The sequence below is a fragment of the Rhyacophila brunnea genome, unplaced genomic scaffold (assembly GCF_057557595.1).
Source record: "Rhyacophila brunnea isolate RB1 unplaced genomic scaffold, BYU_Rbru_1.0 scaffold_10, whole genome shotgun sequence".
Classification (NCBI taxonomy): Eukaryota; Metazoa; Arthropoda; class Insecta; order Trichoptera; family Rhyacophilidae; genus Rhyacophila; species Rhyacophila brunnea.
The window spans coordinates 34850411-34872295 of record NW_028232752.1 but is presented as its reverse complement, the minus strand read 5'-3'; the positions used below and the strand labels follow the sequence as shown (position 1 = coordinate 34872295).

Genomic DNA, 21885 nt, shown 5'->3' with positions numbered 1-21885 from the left:
ATACAATCATATTAGCGCTTTCTACTGTGCACGAGAATAAATCTTATATGCACATATTCATGAATATATTATATTAGTTTCGCTATAGCGAGATGAAACGTTCATTAATTTTGCACGGTAACTAATTATTTATTGTCCACGTGCTGTATGTGGACGCTTTGAGGGATTACGAGTCAACAGGAGTTTGTCATCCTAACCGTTGCAGATTGAAACGACTTGCATTCTATCACTGAGAAGGCATAGTATTTGTAGCGATCACCTATGCCTTGTTTATTTATTGAATTATCAAAATTAGTGCTGTTTCATCATTTTGTTTTGGATTTGACCATAGACCAATTTATTACTGCCACATTTTTTCAATGGTTATCAACCACTTCAGTTTTCTAGACTATTCTCGAAGCGTCGTGACGTCATCTGACATATAAATACTGCTACCCGCCATTTTGGTTTTCAATTAAGAATAGCCATCCGCACGAGAAACATATAGGGATTTCTTCCGGTTTTATCTGCAACTAGAAGTAACACATTTTATCCCAAGGTATGTATTTTATTAATTTATTGTTTTATTCCATTATTTTAATATTATTCTATTCGTCATATTCCGGGTAAACCGTTTGGTTTTGTCTCGCTGGATTCGAATTAATTTTTAGGTTGTATTCGGGGTGTATCCAAGATTCAGTACTTTTTTACTGCATCAATATCGTGTCCTAAATGTTTTTTTTGTGTTTAACTTATCACCGTTATGCTATATTATTGTAATTAAATATTTAGCTAGAAACTTATCGTCTTTGTTAGAAATGCCGCCTGTTACCCAACCACGTGTGGTGGCCTGTGTATAGCCACATAAGGTCCCATCCATGTTGACCTCGTGTTCTTCATAATATTGGTGGCATGACATGGCTGGCGTTTAAAAGATTCATCATTTAAATTGGCCATGTTTTGGTGAAAATTATGCATCTTTCCCGCCGGCCGCCATGATGGCATGGCGGTTATCTAACTAGGAATTCCGACATGTATGTTTCTCTGTAGTATCGAGCTACAAATTATTTTCAACGCGGTATTTCAGAATAATCATGAGCTCTCACGCGTCGTCGATTTGATGGTACGCACTATAGTCTATACACTTACTCGTTTTCTGTGTAATTTATCTTTGTATGAATACTTTTGTTTCGATCTACCTACTTTATTATGTCTTGCGTGGAAATTGTAGAAGCGTTGGTGTTTCTTGTCGACGCGCCCAAATATCTACGTTGATTTGCATTTACAATAGTCACTGTTTTATGGAGGCGATCAGTCGATGTTATCACGTTTTTTTTTTTTTTATGGAAGTGTTTCCGCGAATATTGGTTTTTCCTGTAAATGAGCACGTGCGTCATACTTTGTGAGGCCGCGAACCTTGATCCGATTGTACGACCATGGTTTTTTCCGTGACTTGTCTGCGAAATATTACTAGAACTAGCTAGGTATGTCATTCCCATTGCGATTTTCACCTACACTGCATTGAAATTCTAATACCTACCTACTATTATTAATATAATTATTGCATCAACCATCTTATTATAAACACGAAACCATTATTTTGTGCTATTTGGATGACATTTTTTTTTGTTGAATCATTGTATTGCTGACTGAAGCTACACTTATTAATTTTTTTCTTTATCCTGGTAGATTAGTAATTAAAATAGTAAAGATATGCGGTTTAGGTCATTTGGGACCGAAAACTTAATGACTTATTTTAACCTAAAGCAGGTTACATTAGGTTTTGGTTTGGAAATTGGTCTCTGAACACATCAATCACAGAATGATTTTGAGTACATACATACCTACCTTATCTTTACCATGAGATTTATACATTCACTATTACATGCTTTGGATTTAATTCTTCTAAGCTTGGTTAGGAAGGTAATAGGTATACCTATAATGATGTTTATGATGAGCATGAACAGCTGCCAATATGTAATGCAAGCTCTCCGCATGAGCCGATTTTAGTGAGTAATGTTTTACCAAGTGCATGTTACACCAGTGTTGCCATAATATAATTTATAAAAACATCGCTTGTAAAATTATAACATTGGAATAAATATTCGATTCTGGTAACACTACGACACGCACACTGTCACACATATTTTCGAATAATCCAGGAAAGGGTTGCGGAGGAAGCGTGAAGGGGGCGAGGCAAGTGCATGATTAAATTCGTCATGTTTTGAAGGACAAACTCATGCAATAGCTACCTATATTTTTCTATAATCTGAGACGTAATGGTTGCAATTTCATGGTGATGTACATACCTATGTAAAGGACAAAACTGTTTGCCGTAAAGGCATAAATCTAGATAAATACGAAAGAGCAGGTAGCTCATCGCCGCTAAGACATACCACAGCCACAATGTAATACTAAAGGTGTATAGTTAGCAATTTATTTTGTTTTATCACGAGTAAGTTTTCTAGTTTTTAATGATTTTATTATTTGTCCACAGATGGCTAAAGCTCCAGCAATCGGTATTGATTTGGGTACCACCTACTCCTGTGTTGGAGTCTTCCAGCATGGAAAGGTCGAAATCATCGCCAACGACCAGGGCAACCGCACCACACCTTCCTATGTGGCCTTCACAGAAACCGAGCGTCTCATTGGGGATGCCGCCAAGAACCAGGTCGCCATGAACCCAAACAACACTATTTTCGGTGAGAGCAACTTGAATCATCTTTTATTTAAAAAAAAAAAAAAAACAATTTTATGATTAAATACACATAATTATCTGGTGCCGTTTACATGATGACAATACATTTAGACTAGAGTTTCTGACAATTACAAATTGTTTGATTTGAAGTTTCAATCTGAAGGTTTTAATACAAATTGGTTTGCCGAATTCGGTGAATAAATGAATTTCCCTTTATTGATATTTTTTTTCTTTGTCTGCAGATGCAAAACGTCTCATCGGTCGCAAGTTCGAAGACACAACGGTCCAAGCAGATATGAAACATTGGCCGTTTGATGTCGTAGACGATGCAACGAAACCAAAGATTAAGGTCAACTACAAAGGAGAGGACAAGACTTTCTTCCCCGAGGAGGTCAGCTCGATGGTCCTCACCAAAATGAAGGAGACCGCTGAAGCTTACTTAGGAAAGACCGTCCAGAACGCAGTCATCACTGTGCCCGCCTACTTCAATGATTCCCAGAGACAGGCTACCAAAGATGCCGGTACTATCTCCGGTCTGAATGTCCTCAGAATCATCAATGAGCCCACGGCCGCCGCCATCGCGTACGGTCTGGATAAGAAAGGAGTCGGTGAGCGCAACGTACTCATCTTCGATCTGGGCGGTGGCACCTTTGACGTTTCCATCCTCACCATCGAGGACGGAATCTTCGAGGTGAAGTCGACAGCTGGGGATACCCATCTCGGAGGTGAGGACTTCGACAACAGAATGGTAGACCATTTCGTCCAAGAGTTCAAGCGAAAACACAAGAAGGAGCTGGGGTCAAACAAGAGGTCTTTGAGAAGGTTGAGGACGGCATGCGAGAGGGCGAAGAGAACCCTGTCTTCCTCCACCCAGGCCAGCATTGAGATCGATTCTCTCTTTGAAGGCATTGATTTCTACACCTCCATCACTCGAGCCCGCTTCGAAGAACTTAACGCTGATCTGTTCCGTTCCACCATGGAGCCTGTTGAGAAGTCTCTCCGTGACGCCAAGATGGATAAAGCGCAGGTGCATGATATCGTTCTCGTCGGAGGATCCACCCGCATTCCTAAGGTCCAGAAGCTCCTTCAAGACTTTTTCAATGGAAAGGAGCTGAACAAGTCAATCAACCCCGATGAGGCTGTGGCCTATGGCGCTGCCGTCCAGGCTGCTATCCTCCACGGAGACAAGTCTGAGGAGGTGCAGGATCTGCTCCTTCTTGATGTCACCCCTCTGTCCCTGGGTATTGAGACCGCCGGAGGCATGATGACCACCCTCATCAAGCGTAACACCACCATTCCCACTAAGCAGACTCAAACCTTCACCACTTACTCGGACAACCAGCCCGGAGTGCTCATCCAAGTGTTCGAAGGCGAGCGTGCCATGACCAAAGACAACAACCTGTTGGGCAAGTTCGAGTTGACAGGTATTCCCCCGGCGCCCCGCGGCGTGCCTCAGATCGAGGTGACTTTCGACATTGACGCCAATGGCATCCTTAACGTATCAGCCCTTGAGAAGACTACCAACAAGGAGAACAAGATCACCATCACCAATGATAAAGGTCGTCTCTCCAAGGAGGACATTGAGCGCATGGTCAATGAGGCTGAGAAGTACCGCAGCGAGGATGAGAAGCAGAAGACCACCATCACTGCTAAGAATGCACTTGAATCATACTGTTTCAATATGAAGTCAACCATGGAGGAGGAGAAGATCAAAGATAAGCTTACTGATGCCGAAAAAACAAGTATCATGGATAAGTGCAACGAGACTATCAAATGGTTGGACTCCAACCAGCTGGCTGAGAAGGAAGAATATGAGGAGAAGCAGAAAGAACTAGAGGCCGTCTGCAATCCAATCATCACCAAGATGTACCAGAGCGCTGGAGGCGCTCCCGGAGCCGGAGGAATGCCCCCTGGTTTCCCCGGAGCTGGGGCTGGCGGACCCCCACCCGGTGCCGGAGGCGCTGGACCCACCATCGAGGAGGTCGATTAAACGGATCGCCTTCTTCACTTTTCATTCCTGCAACCTGCAATCCTCATTACTCAGTATTAAATAATTCAAACCAGTTGTACACCTGAAACATTTAACTTTTGTTCCTCTGCACCCTTTGTCCTAGTGACTGAACTGCCCCATTGGGTGCTTGCAGTGGCTGAGTATCTTTTGATAGCAATAAAATTTACCACACTGCAAACCTGTCTTTTATTTTCATGGATTAAGATATTTTGTACTTTTGGTTTTTTGAAGCTGTGTTAATATAATGTAAATAAATGCAAAAAATATTAAAACTGAATTCTGAGTCAAAAATCTGTTTAGACAAAACTAGCACTAAATTTTAAAAAGAAAAATGGACAAATTTATATTTTTTTATGGTTTGTCAGCTGGAAGTATTAATTGCATTTGAAATATTTTCCAGTTTTTTTGAAACATTTGTGGCACCATTTTTTCCATCAATACACTAAAAATTAATTTCAGGAAGTTTCAAAAAAATTCAAATATAAGTTATGCATCCATTTATATATTATCTTTCAGCCATCCTACCTAGATGTCACTAATTATCATAATTACATTACAATATAATATTAATAACAATATTTAAAAAATCAATGTTACATTAAATAATTATTTTTAAACAATGATAATAGTATATCGTGTATTTTATTTCAATCAGCCTTTATATTTTGGCATATTGGCGATGATGATTACGGAGATGTCCATGGGATCCTTATGCCCACAGAACCTAGCCGAAAAATACGTAGCTTGCAATTTGAGATTTTTTTGATAATTTACAGTTCTGAAAACATTAAAAAGGTTTTTTTTAAGTCAGATACACTTACAATAATTGTAATAAAATGTGGATTTGTTGCAGGGTCACATTTTTATATTTTTTATTAAAATAATTTAGTTTAAGCGCAAAATGTTCAACCAGTGTGTGCTTACCGTAATCACATGCGTGTGAAACATGGACCCTATGTAAAAGAAAGATCCAGAAAGTAGCACAACGTGGTATGGAGAGGTGCATGCTGGGCATAACGCGAAAGAACAAAAAGGAATGAGTGGATAAGGAAGCAGACAAGGGTTTATGATGTAATAGAGTTCATTAAAAGCCTAAAATGGAGATGGGCTGGAATAGCTCGAAATAGTACATACAAGACTTAACGGCCCACATGCTCGTCGTGGGTCAAAATTGAGTTTTTATTGTATTTTCAAACCATGATCCTGGACACTCCTTAAACGTTGTAGATAATCTATTTATATAATTTTGAAGCCTTATTATCCTTTATAGTTATTTTAAACATTTGATTGCATAAAGTACTTTTGTTACATAAAATAGTAAGTATTCTTTTAAACCTCTCGCTCTAATGTTTTAGAATATAGTCATATTTCAGTACATAACTGTGCAGTGGTGTTAAGATTTTTTACATTTATTAATTTTTAAACGCATTTATAAAACCATTAGTATAATTTATGACGAGATAATTTTTGTAAAATATTCACGATAAAAAATTATATTGATAATCTCTGTGATCCCAAATTTGACAAGAATTAGGCATTTTATTATTCAAAAAATCGGCAAGATTAACACATTTTGAAGATGATCTTAAAGATACTTATTATTAGCTATGTCTTTGACCATTCAAGTGTGATAAACATCTTATGAATAATGATTGCTTTATAATAATTATTGACCTAAGAATAAGGTAGTGTTTTTTTGAAATACGCCATTTCTTTTGGCATTCCCCAGTAGTTAAGCTACAACATACGGCCGTAGCCATAAATTGACAAACTATAATTGAAGTAGGGAGTAAAATGATATTGACGCGCGTGTTTGAACATGTACCGTTTAAAAAAAAAATCGGTTAGGTACATGTTCAAACACGCGCGTTAACATAATTTTACTCCCTACTTTAATTATAGATTGTCAATTTATGGCTACGGCCGTATGTTGTAGCTTAACTACTGGGGAATGCCAAAAGAAATGGCGTATTTCAAAAAAACACTTACTACCTTATTCTTAGGTCAATAATTATTATAAAGCAATCATTATTCGTAGGATGTTTATCACACTTGAATGGTCAAAAACATAGGTTATAATGAGTATCATTAGAATTATCTTCAAATGTGTTAATATTGCCGATTTTTGAATAATAAAATGCCTAATTCTTGTCAAATTTGGGATCACAGAGATTATCAATATAATTTTTTATCGTGAATATTTTACAAAAATCTCGTCATAAATTATACTAATGGTTTTATAAATGCGTTTAAAAATTAATAAATGTAAAAAATCTTAACACCACTGCACAGTTATGTACCGAAATATGACTATACTCTAAAACATTAGAGCGAGAGGTTTAAAAGAATACTATTTTATGTAACAAAAATACTTGATGCAGTCATCAAATGTTTAAAATAAATATGAGGGATAATAAGGCTTCAAAATTATATAAATAGATTATCTACAACGTTTAAGGAGTGTCCAGGATCATGGTTTGAAAATACAATAAAAACTCAATTTTGACCTACGACGAGCATGTCCTCCCTTAAATCATTCAGAATTTAAATATTGACGTATTAAGATGGTTTTTTAAATCATGCCCGTGCCATATTGCGGTAGACAAAAACATCTGATAATGGAGATATTATTTACTGTTGTAAATTATAGGAATATTGTACTTACATACATGCCTACTTTTCTTCAAATACCTATCGGTTTAAGCAACCTAGATTGATCTTATTAAAATTTAGTTTATTAAGTTTACTATATTGTAATGAAGAGATTTTTAACTAATTCATAGTTTTAATGTTTTATATTTATTTTAAAAAACATTGATTATTATAAAAATATAAATGTGTATAACTTGAAATCCTTTTTATTTATATTACATCGAGCTTCAATATTATGATAATTAAAAAGGATTTCAAGTTATACCCATTTATATTTTTTATAAAAAATCGATGTTTTTTAATATAAAGTTTAAAAATAATAAAACTATGAAGTGGTCAAAAATCTCTTCATTACAATGTAGAAAACTATATTTTTTTCATAAGCGACTCGGAACAATTTAACAGTCGAACCTTATTTTAGCAGTTTTTTTGTCGAAATTGTCGCTTTCTCTTTTAAATAAAAAATATATATTTTATTTTCTCAATTATATTTAGATAGAGATTGGTCAATTATTGAAATGTGTTTAAAGCTTTAATTTGACAATAAATTTCGATGGGTCTCCCCCTTGTAATGAAACGAAAAAAAAATGCTAATGGTTTACATTTTATTATTATTATGAAATAATTCAGCCACAAGTCAATCTCACAATTTTTCCAAACGGCCGCACTCGGGATCAGTGTTGCCATCTTTTTCTATGCTGATTATAGTACAAATGCGTAAAAAATATAGTATTTCTAAAAAATATATAGTACAGGAACATTTTTCGTCTTGAATCCTTCAAAAATATAGTATTTTGGTATATTTGGCGTAAAAATATAGTATTTTACATTTTTCGCAGAATTAATATTATAGTATTGTACTATAACTATATACGGTTGGCATCACTGCTCGGGATATAAAAAGCGCATGTTTTGCCAACGTTCTGCAAGCCTGAATGAAGTTCCAGTCAACTATTTTTTCTTATGTGTGTTAAAGAATTTTTTCTTTTTTTTGGTAAACCAAGATTGGAAAAAAGTACACCTTTAGGAAAGTTTATTTCTACAGAAAAGATGCCGATCACAAAAGTAATTAAGTTCACAAATAATAAAGTAAAATAACGTTCACAAAATAAATAATAAAGTGAAATTGGTCTGAAGATTAAGGGCGGACATGCTCAGCGTAGGTCAAAATGGAGCTTTTATTGCATTTTCAAAGCATGATCCTGGACATTCCTTAAACGTTGTAGATAATCTATTTATATAATTTTGAAGCCTTATTATCCTTTGTATTTATTTTAAACATTTGATGACTGCATAAAATATTTTTATAACATAAAATAGTATTCTTTTAAACCTCTCGCACTAATGTTTTAGAATATAGTCATATTTCAGTACATGCATGTGCAGTGGTGTTAAGATTTTTTTATATTTATTAATTTTTAAACGCATTTATAAACCCATTAGTATAATTTATGTCGACATTATTATAGTATACTAGCTGACCAGGCAAACGTTGTTCTGCCATATAAATTATTTCTAGTGAATATTTTGGTTGTTAAATAAAAAGTAACGAATGTATCGTAAGTGTGTGGGGATGGGATCTATGACAGAAAGAGGAATAGAGCACTGTAGACGATGACCGCCGATAAAAACAAAAAAACATCAACCATTCATTTTCTCAATTCAAAATGAGTAATGATGTTCATAATGAATGAATTACCTGTGACAGGATCTCGTTGTTTAATGTTTATGCAATATACGTCTTGTCCCTTCCAGAAAATTAACGGATATTGGAGAGCGTCGTATGAACGGTGTGTGTCAACGATGAACTCCAGATTATTGTTTCTTCTTCGAATCACGATTTATCGCGTCGATGTGCGGTCGCCAACCATGATTCCAGCAATGTCGTCAACAACAGTCGCATTGAATCGACGTACGTGCTCTCCAGCTGGTGTTTTATCAGGATTGATGACAATAGCGTGATTGTCACTTTGCAATTCGTGCACGTGTGCTTTGAAGAATTTCAATAATTCATTGTGCTCATTCAACAGGGCGTCCAGTTCGCCGACGATGCGCCTGGCATTAGGCGAATTGAGGCTATTGTAGCCGCAACGTGCATCCACATGATTGATGTCCTCACCGCCGCGCCCATGAAGTAGATTTGTAAAAATGTATGTGGTTCGTTTGGCATTAGCAGCAATGCGCCTACTTTGTGGTATACTTGACCTTTGATTTTGAACGTAGAATGGAATTGTTGACCATTTGCCGCAGTATTGTGAACTATTTCTCTTGCTCCGGACGAAGTCATTTGGAAGCATGAATTGAATGTGCGAATGGACTTCAGGAACAGGTTTGAATCTGGAACCGTGCCGATGAGCAAGCTGTTCAATGGTTCTGGTGGTATCTCAATTTCTGGTAGTTGCACTTTTCCTGATGCGCAACACATCCCGGCTGACTCATGTTTGAATTTGAGCGCATGACAATGGGGACATTCTTTGTCCATAGCACCAATCAGCACTTTCGGATGAGCGGAATATTCAATATCTGGCTCGTACTCGAATGCAAGACGAAGGAACGAAGCGGATGTAAATGTTCGATGTACTTGTTGGCGTTGTCGGTCATTTGCTCTGCGTGTGTTAACTACGAACCGGCGCGCTTGGCTCCGTTCCAATTGTCGTTGTTGATTTCGTTCAGCTCGTGCCTCTTGTGATTGAGATGCACGCAATTGTGACATGCTTACACGCACGTTTTTGTTATCTTGTTGGATTTGTTCGTCTTTTCTTTCTACTCTACTATTTCGCATGTTTGTTGCTTTATTCGTTCGACGGCCCAAATGGCCCTCCTTGCGTCTTGCTGGCATTGTGCACTGTAGTACACGCACATAAAAATAGATAAATTAAAATAAATCGTACAAAATTTTGCACGCACTGCGTTGTGATTTGCCGAATGAAATGTCAAAATGACGCGACGCTTCTCTTGAATTCTTCTCGGACGTAGTGCCATCTGTCATTCAACCACATAAATAATTTCGTTCTGTTGGAAATACGAACGACGGTTAAATTTGTTCATACAAAAATAATAAAATCGCGATTAAAAAATGGGAGGATGGGGGTAGGAAAGTGAAAATTTGAGGTTATAGGTGTTTTTTTATGCCAAATAATAAAAAAAAAATAAAAGAAAATTTTTCTGGATAGAGATACCCTAATCACCTAGCGGTATGAAATATACTTGTTGACCTATTCTCATACCTAACAAATATACATAAAAAAAATCATAAAAATCGGTCGAGCCATTTCGGAGGAGTTCGACCACAAACATCGTGACACGAGATTTTTATATATATAGAGATTTACAATAAAAAAATATATTGCTAATCTCTGTGATCCCAAATTTGACAAGAATTAGGCATTTTATTATTCAAAAAATGGGCAAGATTAACACATTTGAAGCAATATTCTAAAGATACTAATTATAAGCTATGTCTTTGACCATTCAAGTGTAATAAACATCATACGAATAATGATTGCTTTATAATAATTATTGACCTAAGAATAAGGTAGTGTTTTTTTGAAATACGCCATTTCTTTTGGTATTCCCCAGTAGTTAAGCTACAACATACGGCCGTAGCCATAAATTGACAAACTATAATTGAAGTAGGGAGTAAAATGATGTTAACGTGCGTGTTTGGCGCGTGCATGGTGACAAATATCAACAATAGGAAATAATCGACGTGTGTACTTATGTACGCGCTTTAGAAGTTATACTTCTTTGGCGTAACAAAACAAAATAAGCGGTTACCTGAGTCTATTAATATTACAGTGGATTAAGTTGATGAAAACGTACGCGATTCATCTGTGTCTCATATAGCACATGATAATTTGTACCTAATTTAATTATTGTATTGGACCAACTAATTAATTAAGTACTTAATTTTATTGTAATCTCTGTTAGTCTGAGTCAAGCTCTACCTATTTACTACCATTGATATTTACTACTAATATAATCATAGTGTCATTTACGATGTTTTCAGATTTTACGTATCCACTAAATAAGGTGAATATTGAAAAAAAAAACAGAATTAATTATTATTTCTATTTCAGAAATAACACAACAATAATATCACAATTTAAAGGCTTGATAGAAAATTACAATATTAACAAATATTTTTTATTTCATGAAGCAACTCAAAATAGGTTTCTCTCAAACCTTCTGAGAATATTGTTTTCATTGAATTTATTGAATTCCGCACTTCGGCACCTTGGAATTTTATACCTACATATCTATGGGGCATAATATTATATATAATAACTATATTGATGGCCTGAATATGCCTAAAGTCAAACCTTGGGTTATTGAAATCAATCTTTTTCGAAGTGTATAAGTACATCAGAAGGAAAAACTTTATTAATAGTATCACTAGAATATCTTGTTTTTTACTTGTGTACGTAGATCGATAAACCTTCTGCTAGTGCAAATATGTCAGCAGCTAGGTACCTATCTGGAAAATCTAATTTTGCATTCGTATTTTTTAAGCTTACATATTTATATTATTTGCTCTTAAGTAGGTTCCATAAAGTAAGTATAATTAAAATAAAATAAAATTTTATTATTTTATACAATGTTTTATAAAACGTGGTCATAAATTGGCATCAGTAATTCTAAGTTTGGGTCTGTCACTAATTTTTATAGAAAAGCTGAAATGTCATTTTTTCATTTCATATTATTGATTTCCATATGCAACTCCTGCCACCATTTATTCAAAACCTTTGTTTCCGAAACGGTGAATGCTTAACTTACCAGTGGGTCTATTCTATACTTTATCGACCGCTAAAGTGATAAAGTGATAAATATAATCAAACCTACTCTAAGTTTGATTATATTTATCACTTTAACACTTTAGCGGTCGACAGGTAGGTATAATAGAATAGACCCACAAAGCATGTAGCGGCAAAAGACGATGCTTGCAATTTTGGATAATAATTTAATATTTTTTATGTAGAGATACGCTTTATAACTTTGCACTCCGGTGTAGGGTAACAATAATGATAATAATATATTCTAAAAAAATATTTTTTACATAATATTATCTATTTATTTATTACTACATTATATTAATACAAGTGAATATCATTAGATCTAGATTAGATTTTATGCGAGGTAATCAGGCAAAGAGGCGTATTAGTGTAGTAAAAATTATGAAGTTGAAATTAAGAATTATGAATTAAAAAGTTATGAAGCATAATACTCTATTATTGAACATCTGAAAACATAAAGATTTTAATAATAATTAATTTAATAATTCGATATAAGTACTATTAAAATGTGCACTACCTAGGTACCTTATTATGGCTTCCGCAGCCTGGCTTGCCAAGTGCGCGACCAGCGGTGCTCGAAATAGAAAATCTTACGAACCGGAGCGCTGAATAATCATTCAAAAATATCAAATTATGTTAAGTATTTTTCGGATATCATAAGGGCGATATGCCTAATAATCAGGGTTTCATTTATACTTGAAGGGGCTCTGCGTTAATACACATTACCCCCCCCCAATACAACATTAAAATGTAGTTTTTTTAAAATGGGTACCTACTCATTTTTGCAAAATTGATAACTACCATACACTGGATACGAAAGAAATCCCGCAAATAGCAGACATAATTGATATTATCACCTATACAGTATTATTAATACCTACGCTTATAATGGGTCCCAGGTCGAATCTCGCATCTGGCAAATTCACATATTGTTTTTCAATGTGTGTTTGGAGCTCCTAATAGGTTGAGTAAATGGCTAACACCCATTTATCCTAAACACAAATCTGTTAAAATAACCTCTACTCTGTGGAGAATCATTATGATCTTTTAACGCTTTCGCTGCTGAAGAGATAATGAGATTTTAATTGCCCCCTTTAAAATGCACGTTAATTACATCGATCGGCCGCCTGCTCATTACGCGCCGTGTGCGTCTTCCGCGTCCAAAGTATTAAGGACCAAACAGGTTAAAAAATATACTTAGTAAGGATTTCTATAAAATAATTGAACTCCGCATTCATATTATTACCTATTTAAATAAATAAGGCATACATTGAGAAACAATACTCGATCACTTAAAAATATATCGTCATCAGCCAGGGTCGATCCACTGCTGGGTGAAGGTCTCCCCTAGCTCCTTCCAGTCTTCTCGATCCTTCGTTCTTTGCTGCCCCGGAAACCCACCTAACTTTATAAGTTCATCTATCTAGCGGGTTTTGGGGTGTCAATGTGGGCGTTTAGTGCCCCCTTGGGTACCGCTGAATGACGGCATTTGTCCAGCGGTTGTCCACACGCCGATCAACTTGTCCAGCCAATTGGCTTTTCACCTACTTAGCGACATCTTTTACATCTCGTACTCTTGTCTGCTTCCTTATTCATTGGTTTCTTTTATGTTCAACATGCACAGTCCTATGCTACGTTGCGTTACTCGTATATATAATACCATATAAATATAATAATTTATAGGTTTATCAATTTGATAGAAAATTGCATCACAGCTGATGTTTTTACTTTACGTGAAAAAATCATAAGAAAAATTACCCTTTCAATAAATTCCTTTATACTGCTACTATAAAGGAATTTATTGCTTACACTATAACCCATTCTATTGCGACTTTGAGAGAATTCTTTTTGATATTATGGTATCAGGTAAACGATTGCAGAGTCGTCCCAGTCTAACCACGCGAAATTGCCAGGGCGGCCGAATTTGCATAGAGAGCGCCCAAAAACTTTCCGGTTTTCTTTTCAAAACATTTTCTGTCAAGATTATAAAAAATCTTTAAAATTAATGACCGTCACGTTTTACAAAGAAATCCTCCCAGTCCACAACAATCATAAAATATTATATACAGGATACACCAAAAGTAAATCATGGCATGTTTCAGTGTAGTCGTTTTGTAATATGACATCTACAATAAAAGTTGTCAGGTTAAAGAGGTTGAATCTCTTTCTGTCAGGTCAGGTCAGGATATTCACTAAATTTATTTTCGCTGCCTCCTGTGGACCAACCTATGTTTCCACCGTTTCTTACCGTCATCCATAATAGTTTAAACACGGGAATATGGACAGAAATACTAAATTATAATATTAAAAAAATGTAATGAAAGTAGAGAGAGCGACTTTTCAAATTTTGAATAGAGGCGGCCGAGTCAGTTGGGACAGGTCTGTACAACAAACTGTCGTGTATTTGCCATAGTTCGGATATTTTAAACTCTAAGCCATGGTTTCCCAAACTATGGGTCGCGACCCACCAGTGGGTCGCGAGCGAATATTGAGTGGGCCCTCGCCACTGTATACATAAATTTAAAAAAAATAGGAAGTGATAAATTTGATATTTCATTCAGCTATTTATAATTCCTAAAAATTTAAATAAACTTAAGTTACGGAAAATATTGTGATAAAATAATAATAATTTTGAATTGCCAATGCACTATGTGAAGAAATGGGTAGCCGCCATACATCTCTTCTTCTGCATACAGAAGTTCGCTGGTTATCCAGGGGAAAAGTACTGACACGATTAGTGGAATTGCGTAATAAAGTTACAATTTACTTGAAAGGAAAAACTGAATATATTAAACATCTACAGGACGAAGAATTCATTGTCAAGCTCACTTATTTGGCCGATATTTTTTTGAAATTAAACGAACTTAATTTGTATTTGCAAGGATCAAACGGATCAGACATTTTTGCAGTTCACGATAAAATTCGAGCGTTCATGAAAAAGCTTATGTTGTAGAAAAGTTGTATTGAGAATGGCAAGTATGATTGTTTTGAAACACTTGAAATTTTTATTATTAAAAACCAAATGCAGCCTAAGATGAACGTACTGTCTGAAATTTCCAGTCATTTATCACTGTTAATAAATAACTTTGACGACTATTTTGGAGGAGCGATGAAAAAGTTTGATTCGTTGCTTTGGATTTGTAACCCATTTCAAGATGACTTACCAACTAGTATGTCAACAAAAGCAAGTGAAGAACTTATTGATTTATCAGAAGATACGTCACTGAAAAATAGTTTCAATCGTAAACAGTTAACGAAATTCTGGTTCTCAGTTGCTGATAATTATCCTTGCCTGTTCGATGAAGCTATGAAAGTCCTCCCCCTCTTTACTACGTCATATCTATGTGAGGTCGGATTTTCGGCTATGGTTAACATTAAAACTAAATACCGAAATAAATTGGATATATCAAACTCACTGCGATTAAAAGTAACTAAAGTTGAAGTTGATGCTAAAACTGTAATGAAGAAAAATAAGAAACAAATACATCCTTCCCATTGAAATAACTTTGTAAAAAAACCTTGCAGGTATTTAAGTATTTTTTATTTTTTATTTAAGTTGTGTTTCTTATTTCAACAGTCTTTCATTCATATTCATTGGTAACACTTATATACAAATAATAAGACTTGGCACGTCCCATGTTATATCAGTGCAATGCCTCCGTATACAGCTTAATAATAATAAATATATATATATATATTAACCATGCCCGATCCTAATAAGATCATATGGGCCTCCACATAGTAGAAGTTTGTATTAACAGATTTTTTTGTTACGAGAAATGGATGTTAGCCACTTGCTCAACCTATTGGGTCCATACTTTGACTAATACACAAATTGAAAAATAATATATATAATTGCCAGACCCAGGGATCGAACCTGGGACCCACGACGCTGTAGTCCAACGCTTAAGCCGTGCGGCTATCGTGGGTGTTAAAATTACGCATCCTTATACAACGTGTGAGAAAAAATCAATAACTGTTTCATCAATCTATTTTTTCCGTCCAAAACTGTGTCGACGTGTTTTTTTAGATGTCTTCGTCAAACTAAGTAAGAAAACTCATTTATTACAAAAAAAATTAAGTAGATAATTGTGTGATTTTACTTAAGCGATCGATGATCGCAACCGAATTGACCGTGTCCATTCAAATGGCAGTGATTTTACTTGTGCGATAATCACATATTTTAATTAGTATTTTTTATAGTTTGATGATTTGTGGTGATTGATCTGCCATGTTGAAAGTTCTCTCGAGAAGGACTATTTACTACAATCTGAAATGCTACGATTCATAAAAATAAAGCGTTTTTTTCATTTGTCATGTTTTATTTCCATAGTAATATTTTTTCAACAAAGCCAAATGGTACAACAATAATAATTCATTACATTTTTCATTATGTACACATCTCAAAGCATCCCATGACACAGAATTTGCTTAATAACTTAAATTAATATTAAATGACACCTATTTAAAATTTATTGAAGGATATCAAATAAAATACCACGTTTCAAGAATATAAGTAAATATTTACTTACATCCCATAGATTAAAAGTATTACATATTTTTTGAATAATTGTGATAAATAATTAATAATATATATGTACAAAATAAGCTGAAATGCAAGACCCTCTTTGCGACACAAAGTATTTTATTCCATTTTCTCGAGGGCCCATGGATTATCAAGTTATATGGGTTATGCACAAATACTACCCAGATATATAAAAATCCCATCTTTTCTGTATTTTTTATACTCGTACTATTATTAATTAATACAATGTATTATTCGCGTAATTTAAATAAAACAAAATTAATATATGTAGTACTTAACCCTCATCAAACAACAATTATTATTATCAAGACCGGTTTCATCCAACTAGAGCAGCGTTTCCGAATTAATTTTAGTCAGGCAACCTTTTTAAATTTTGTATAACACAACGGAATCCCATACTTATTATTATCGTAGAGAATAATGTGATTGCTGCGAACTTCCCCTCGAATTCATTAACATATTGATTTGATTTTGTCAACGTCTCGGTAAGATATGTAATTTTTGATATTTACGAAATGTATTCTATGGTCCAGAAAATATGCCGACAGCTCAAGAGCTTTTAAATCTAAAATATAAAAGAAAAATCAAGATTTTTAATAAAGTTAACGTTTGGACCGCTTGGTGTAGCACAGTTTCGAGTATGTTGGAAACATTTTGAGCTACTCTCACTGTTCAACATTTTTATCAATATCAAACAAAAAATCAGCAATCATCGGGTTACACTTAATTTTTCATGGTTTCGCAAAATCATATTTGGGAAACGCTGGCTTAGGAGTACATGATAAAGTGATTATGGAATTTCAAAGTAAATACACTCACCTAAGTAGACTGGCTATAAGATATTCAATAATAACATCGTGTTACCTAAAAATAATAATTTGATTTAATAATTAACCACATTTATTCAATGAGATGTTGAAATATTATATTTTTATTACATACATAATAATAATATGTAATCTATCAGAACGACAATACAGTCATAAAACTACTATGACGTAGTATGTACAGAGGATAGGGAAACGATAATATTTAATTCATAATAATATGCAAGATTTCCTATGTTTATATTATTTGAAATTGAGATATTGAGCGAAAACAACATTGTAGCCTTTTCCAGTAAATATACCGTTAATTTAGTTGAAATGTAGCAATGTTCAACATAATAATTGGGTATAGATTTTTAACTTCACAAAAGCGCATCCCCACATGCGCAGTAGCAAAATTCAATTAAATAATAAATTCTAATTTTATTTCTCTCTGCACTCTGTTGGCGAGGCGGGGATGTGCCTTTGTGAGATATTTTTTTCTTATACCAACTCAATCACTCCTTTTAAAAATTGGTCATTTATCCTTCACTACATTACATTAATTAAACACGGTCTAATTATTATCTAAGTTATTAAGTATATCGTTTGGGAACTATGTGGAGGTTGTGAAAAGCACAGAGAAATAAAAAAAAAACAACAACACAATTATTATGATCTATTAATTGGTGGTAAAAGTTTTCTTGAAAGAAGTATAATAATATTCAAGATTAAAAAAACAATTACTACAATAAACTAATTATTACACCTTGCTTATGAGTAAATAATTGAGACTGGGCCAAATTTACCCTAGGAGGGGAGGGGCCTTTGGTACATACTAAATATTATATATCTGGGGTTCCAAAAAAAATTTATTAAAGTATACGTTACTAATTTACAACAGATATCATATTAAACAATTAATAACCCTATACTATTCAATCAACATCTAATCAATTTAAGATTTCAGACGATATTGCCATTAGGGGAAGTGGACATTATTGATGTTGACTTATTGACAATTTTCAAAAGACTTTTCCCCTCGTCAATTAATTTATTTTCTAGGGCCTGGGAGCCTTTCAATTCGGGTGACCTGGGTTCTATAGTCCGTTTACCCCCTTTATGGCAAATCCACGCCTGAATGGGGATGTATGCCTAGTAAAATATTGTCTCTTTTGGATTCGACAGTCGACGAGCCTTGTCTTTGGCTGTTCGATCGTATTTAGTGCGTAATACTGACACCAAGTAAACAATTAAAATATGTTTTTCACCATAGACATTGATTTTACGTGTGTGGAAATTTATTTCCGCAATCAGTACAACCAATTCATTACATTACGTCTTCTGAGAAGAAACGGTGTATGTACAATATGGAATTCAACTAAAATTAAAGAAGACAATTGTTGTGGTATATAATTCTTCATACTTGATTGATTAAAATTATAAATTTATATAATGTGTTTAACTTATTACCAAAGGTCTCAAAATTTCCAAATGAATGAATCAAAAATAATGTCATAAAATATAGAATACCAAAAGCTGAAAGCAAAATAACAGCATTATAAATTATTACAATGGAGTGGAAAAAAAATACATTTTTTATATCAGTAACTTAATTCTATCCATGTCATTTTATTAATAGTCAAATAATTATTTTACTCATTAATTAATGTTCAGTGGAATATTTACAATTTCATAAGACTTTTGATAACGTATTTCTTTCAAAATGATATATTTTTCACTAATTATATTACCAAAAAATATTATATAAGGGTGCGTTACATTAAAAAAGTAAAAAAATGACACCTTACATTGTTTTTTACGCGTTAAACATTAAAACAACACGTAATAATTAATTACACACTTATAACATTATCAGCAATTTTTTTTTGTCTAATTGAATTACGAAACCTCATAACGTAACTTTTAGAACTTGAAGAATGTATTATAGTATTTAAGTTAAGGTAAATCAATATATTTTTTAGAATATGTTTGAAACGCCTCTAGAACGTCTAGCTGGATGGGCTGGCCGTTTTATTTATTGAGACTATGTATACATATTTCTTTCTTAATGTAAATGTATCAATGTCATTACAAATTAACTGTCACAAGATTTGATACTTGATAGATTACGACCCAAAGATAAAACGCACAATAAAACCTACATATATATTATTCAAAGATACTGAACTATTTAAAAGGGAAACAGCGATGTACCACACTATGCGATACGTCAGTGCTGTGGAATCAGAGAAGTGAAATCAAAATTATTTGAATTAAATATTATGAAATGCAATGTTTCATGACATTCACTATTTCTATGTTTTAACACTTTTGTGTTGTAATAATTAAGAATATTTGTTAAATATATTTTTTTACGTAACTCCCAGTAGGGCCCGACTGGCAAAATCCGATCGTGCTAAAGTAAATCATTCTGCAACTGTTTATACCAGGACAAGTGAAAGGAATATTCCGGGAGAGAAGACCCCGTGAATATCCATGACCAATAGGCGAGCAGTTCTATCGAACTGTTCCGGTTATCATACAATAATGTGAGTTATTCCAGCTAGCCCATTCAGCTTGGCGTAGCAGCGCTACGCCACTAGAAATTATACGACCAAAGTCCTATCGTCGGCCAGGCTTGTAATTTTCTACCCTGAATGTCTAAGTCTCAAGGATTACTTCTATTGATATAAAGAGTTCCACCAGTCTATAAATATATTGCTTAGAAAATACTGATATTCTCTTCTAGTTTACTCTACACTGTTTTTCAATTAATTTAGAATACAATCTAAATGACGATTTATTGATTTCGAGCTGAACACCATGAACGATTATTGATATTTGTATTGATTAAGTCAGTCATACAAGAGTTTTTTTAAGAATATATTCCCACCTCTGAGAAATATTACCAATGGAAGAATATTGCAATATTATTTTTTTCATAAAACCGTTAAAACAATTATTAATATGTTGAATTATGATTACCATATTTTTATACACGTTTTATATGGTAAAGGAAGGACAGATTCTTCTGGCATTGCGCCCACGCAAAATCACTTTGGAACGGTGTCGTTTGAAAGTAATTAATAAAGTAAGTAATAATCAACTAAATGAGTCGCCTGTGCTGCCAGAAGAATTTCACACCGTTCTATTACTGAACTGAATGCATGTCAAATATTTGATGAACCGCAAAGCTCACTGGATAGCCTTGTCAGAGGATTCAGCGTGTACACATGTCTTTTTTTTTTTTTTTTAAAGATTTTCGTCAGCCAGAGATGGCGAACCTTTTTCTACGAGTGTGTAAAATTTGATGCAAAAAATGAAAAAAATATTGGCTAGTGCCAGATAAATAAAATAAGAAAAAACGAAAATTCTTGGATAGGTTTTTACATACGAGTACCTACCTTTATTTTGTAGTATCATTTTGTTTATTGTGAAATTTACAAAAAAAGATTGGGTTATCATATATTTTATAAATTTGCAAACGTACATTATTTACAATTTAGTAAGATATTTGTTTTTTGCCTGTTTGCTAAAAGTAGAACTAATATTATTTAAATTGTCGCATACTCTGTTTAACACGATAAAACGATCAAGAAATTTGAATTTTCAATTTGCAATTGGCTTATATGAGATACATTAAGTATACAAAACTATAAAAAAAAATTGCTCACGAAAACAAAACATTGCCCCCGTGTCGCACACAAATGGTCACACATAGTGACTAGCGTGTAATAGGTTCGCCATCCCTTCCTTACATGCTTCGCGTTTGCATAGTTGTATTGCTATGCATCTAGGACACGTGCTTAGGTCACACAGTAATCATACAGTTCGCATAATCGCAGTTCACGATGAGGATGAAACACATGTATATAAATAATTTCATATGTCGTGAATATCAAGTGATAATAATATCTCAGTTTAAAAAAAATCGCAGCATGAGTTTTGGGCTCATGCTGCTGATGTCTTGCGGGTTTCATTTTCATGGCTTGTGACAATTATGACAGTGTTTTGAGAATGTTCTTGATTATTTTGAGTAAAGCGGCTATTTTGTACTTGTATTTAAAAAAAAATCATTCAAACGGCTTATTTTATGCCCCGACTATGCGCATTAATATTTTTCAATATTTGACTTTACACTATAATCTCGTCGGTTAGGTATATTGGTACTACTTACCTTCATCTTCTATCCATTATGTGTACTAGAGGTGAGTTGGAAATACAGTCACCAGTTTGTGTACTCAAGTATCGGATGGAAACTACTCATACTCAGTACGTGTGGCCCAATAAACTTGTTCCAAAGCCTTTCAAGTATACCATTTTAATTTATTAGTCTATGCACTCGAATGACATAATCTTATGTATGAACAATAGGTCATATAATTTGTGTAATTGGC

General features: G+C 34.1%; 1 protein-coding gene across 1 annotated transcript; it reads left to right on the top strand.

Moving 5' to 3' along the window:
- Window positions 1-452: 452 nt before the first annotated feature.
- LOC147079138 (heat shock 70 kDa protein cognate 4) lies at window positions 453-4866 on the top strand. Its single transcript, XM_085953604.1, has 3 exons — window positions 453-538; window positions 2477-2681; window positions 2920-4866. The coding sequence occupies exons 2-3, from the start codon at window positions 2477-2479 to the stop codon at window positions 4665-4667; spliced, it is 1953 nt and encodes a 650-aa protein (XP_085809730.1). The 5' UTR covers window positions 453-538; the 3' UTR covers window positions 4668-4866.
- Window positions 4867-21885: the final 17019 nt, after the last annotated feature.

What these genes read in the sequence shown, in the direction of transcription:
- LOC147079138 (XM_085953604.1), top strand. Translation starts at nt 2,477, where the DNA reads ATGGCTAAAGCTCCAGCAATCGGTATTGATTTGGGTACCACCTACTCC. An exon ending in CCCAAACAACACTATTTTCG is followed by an intron (nt 2,682 to 2,919) that starts GTGAGAGCAACT and finishes CTTTGTCTGCAG; the next exon opens with ATGCAAAACGTCTCATCGGT.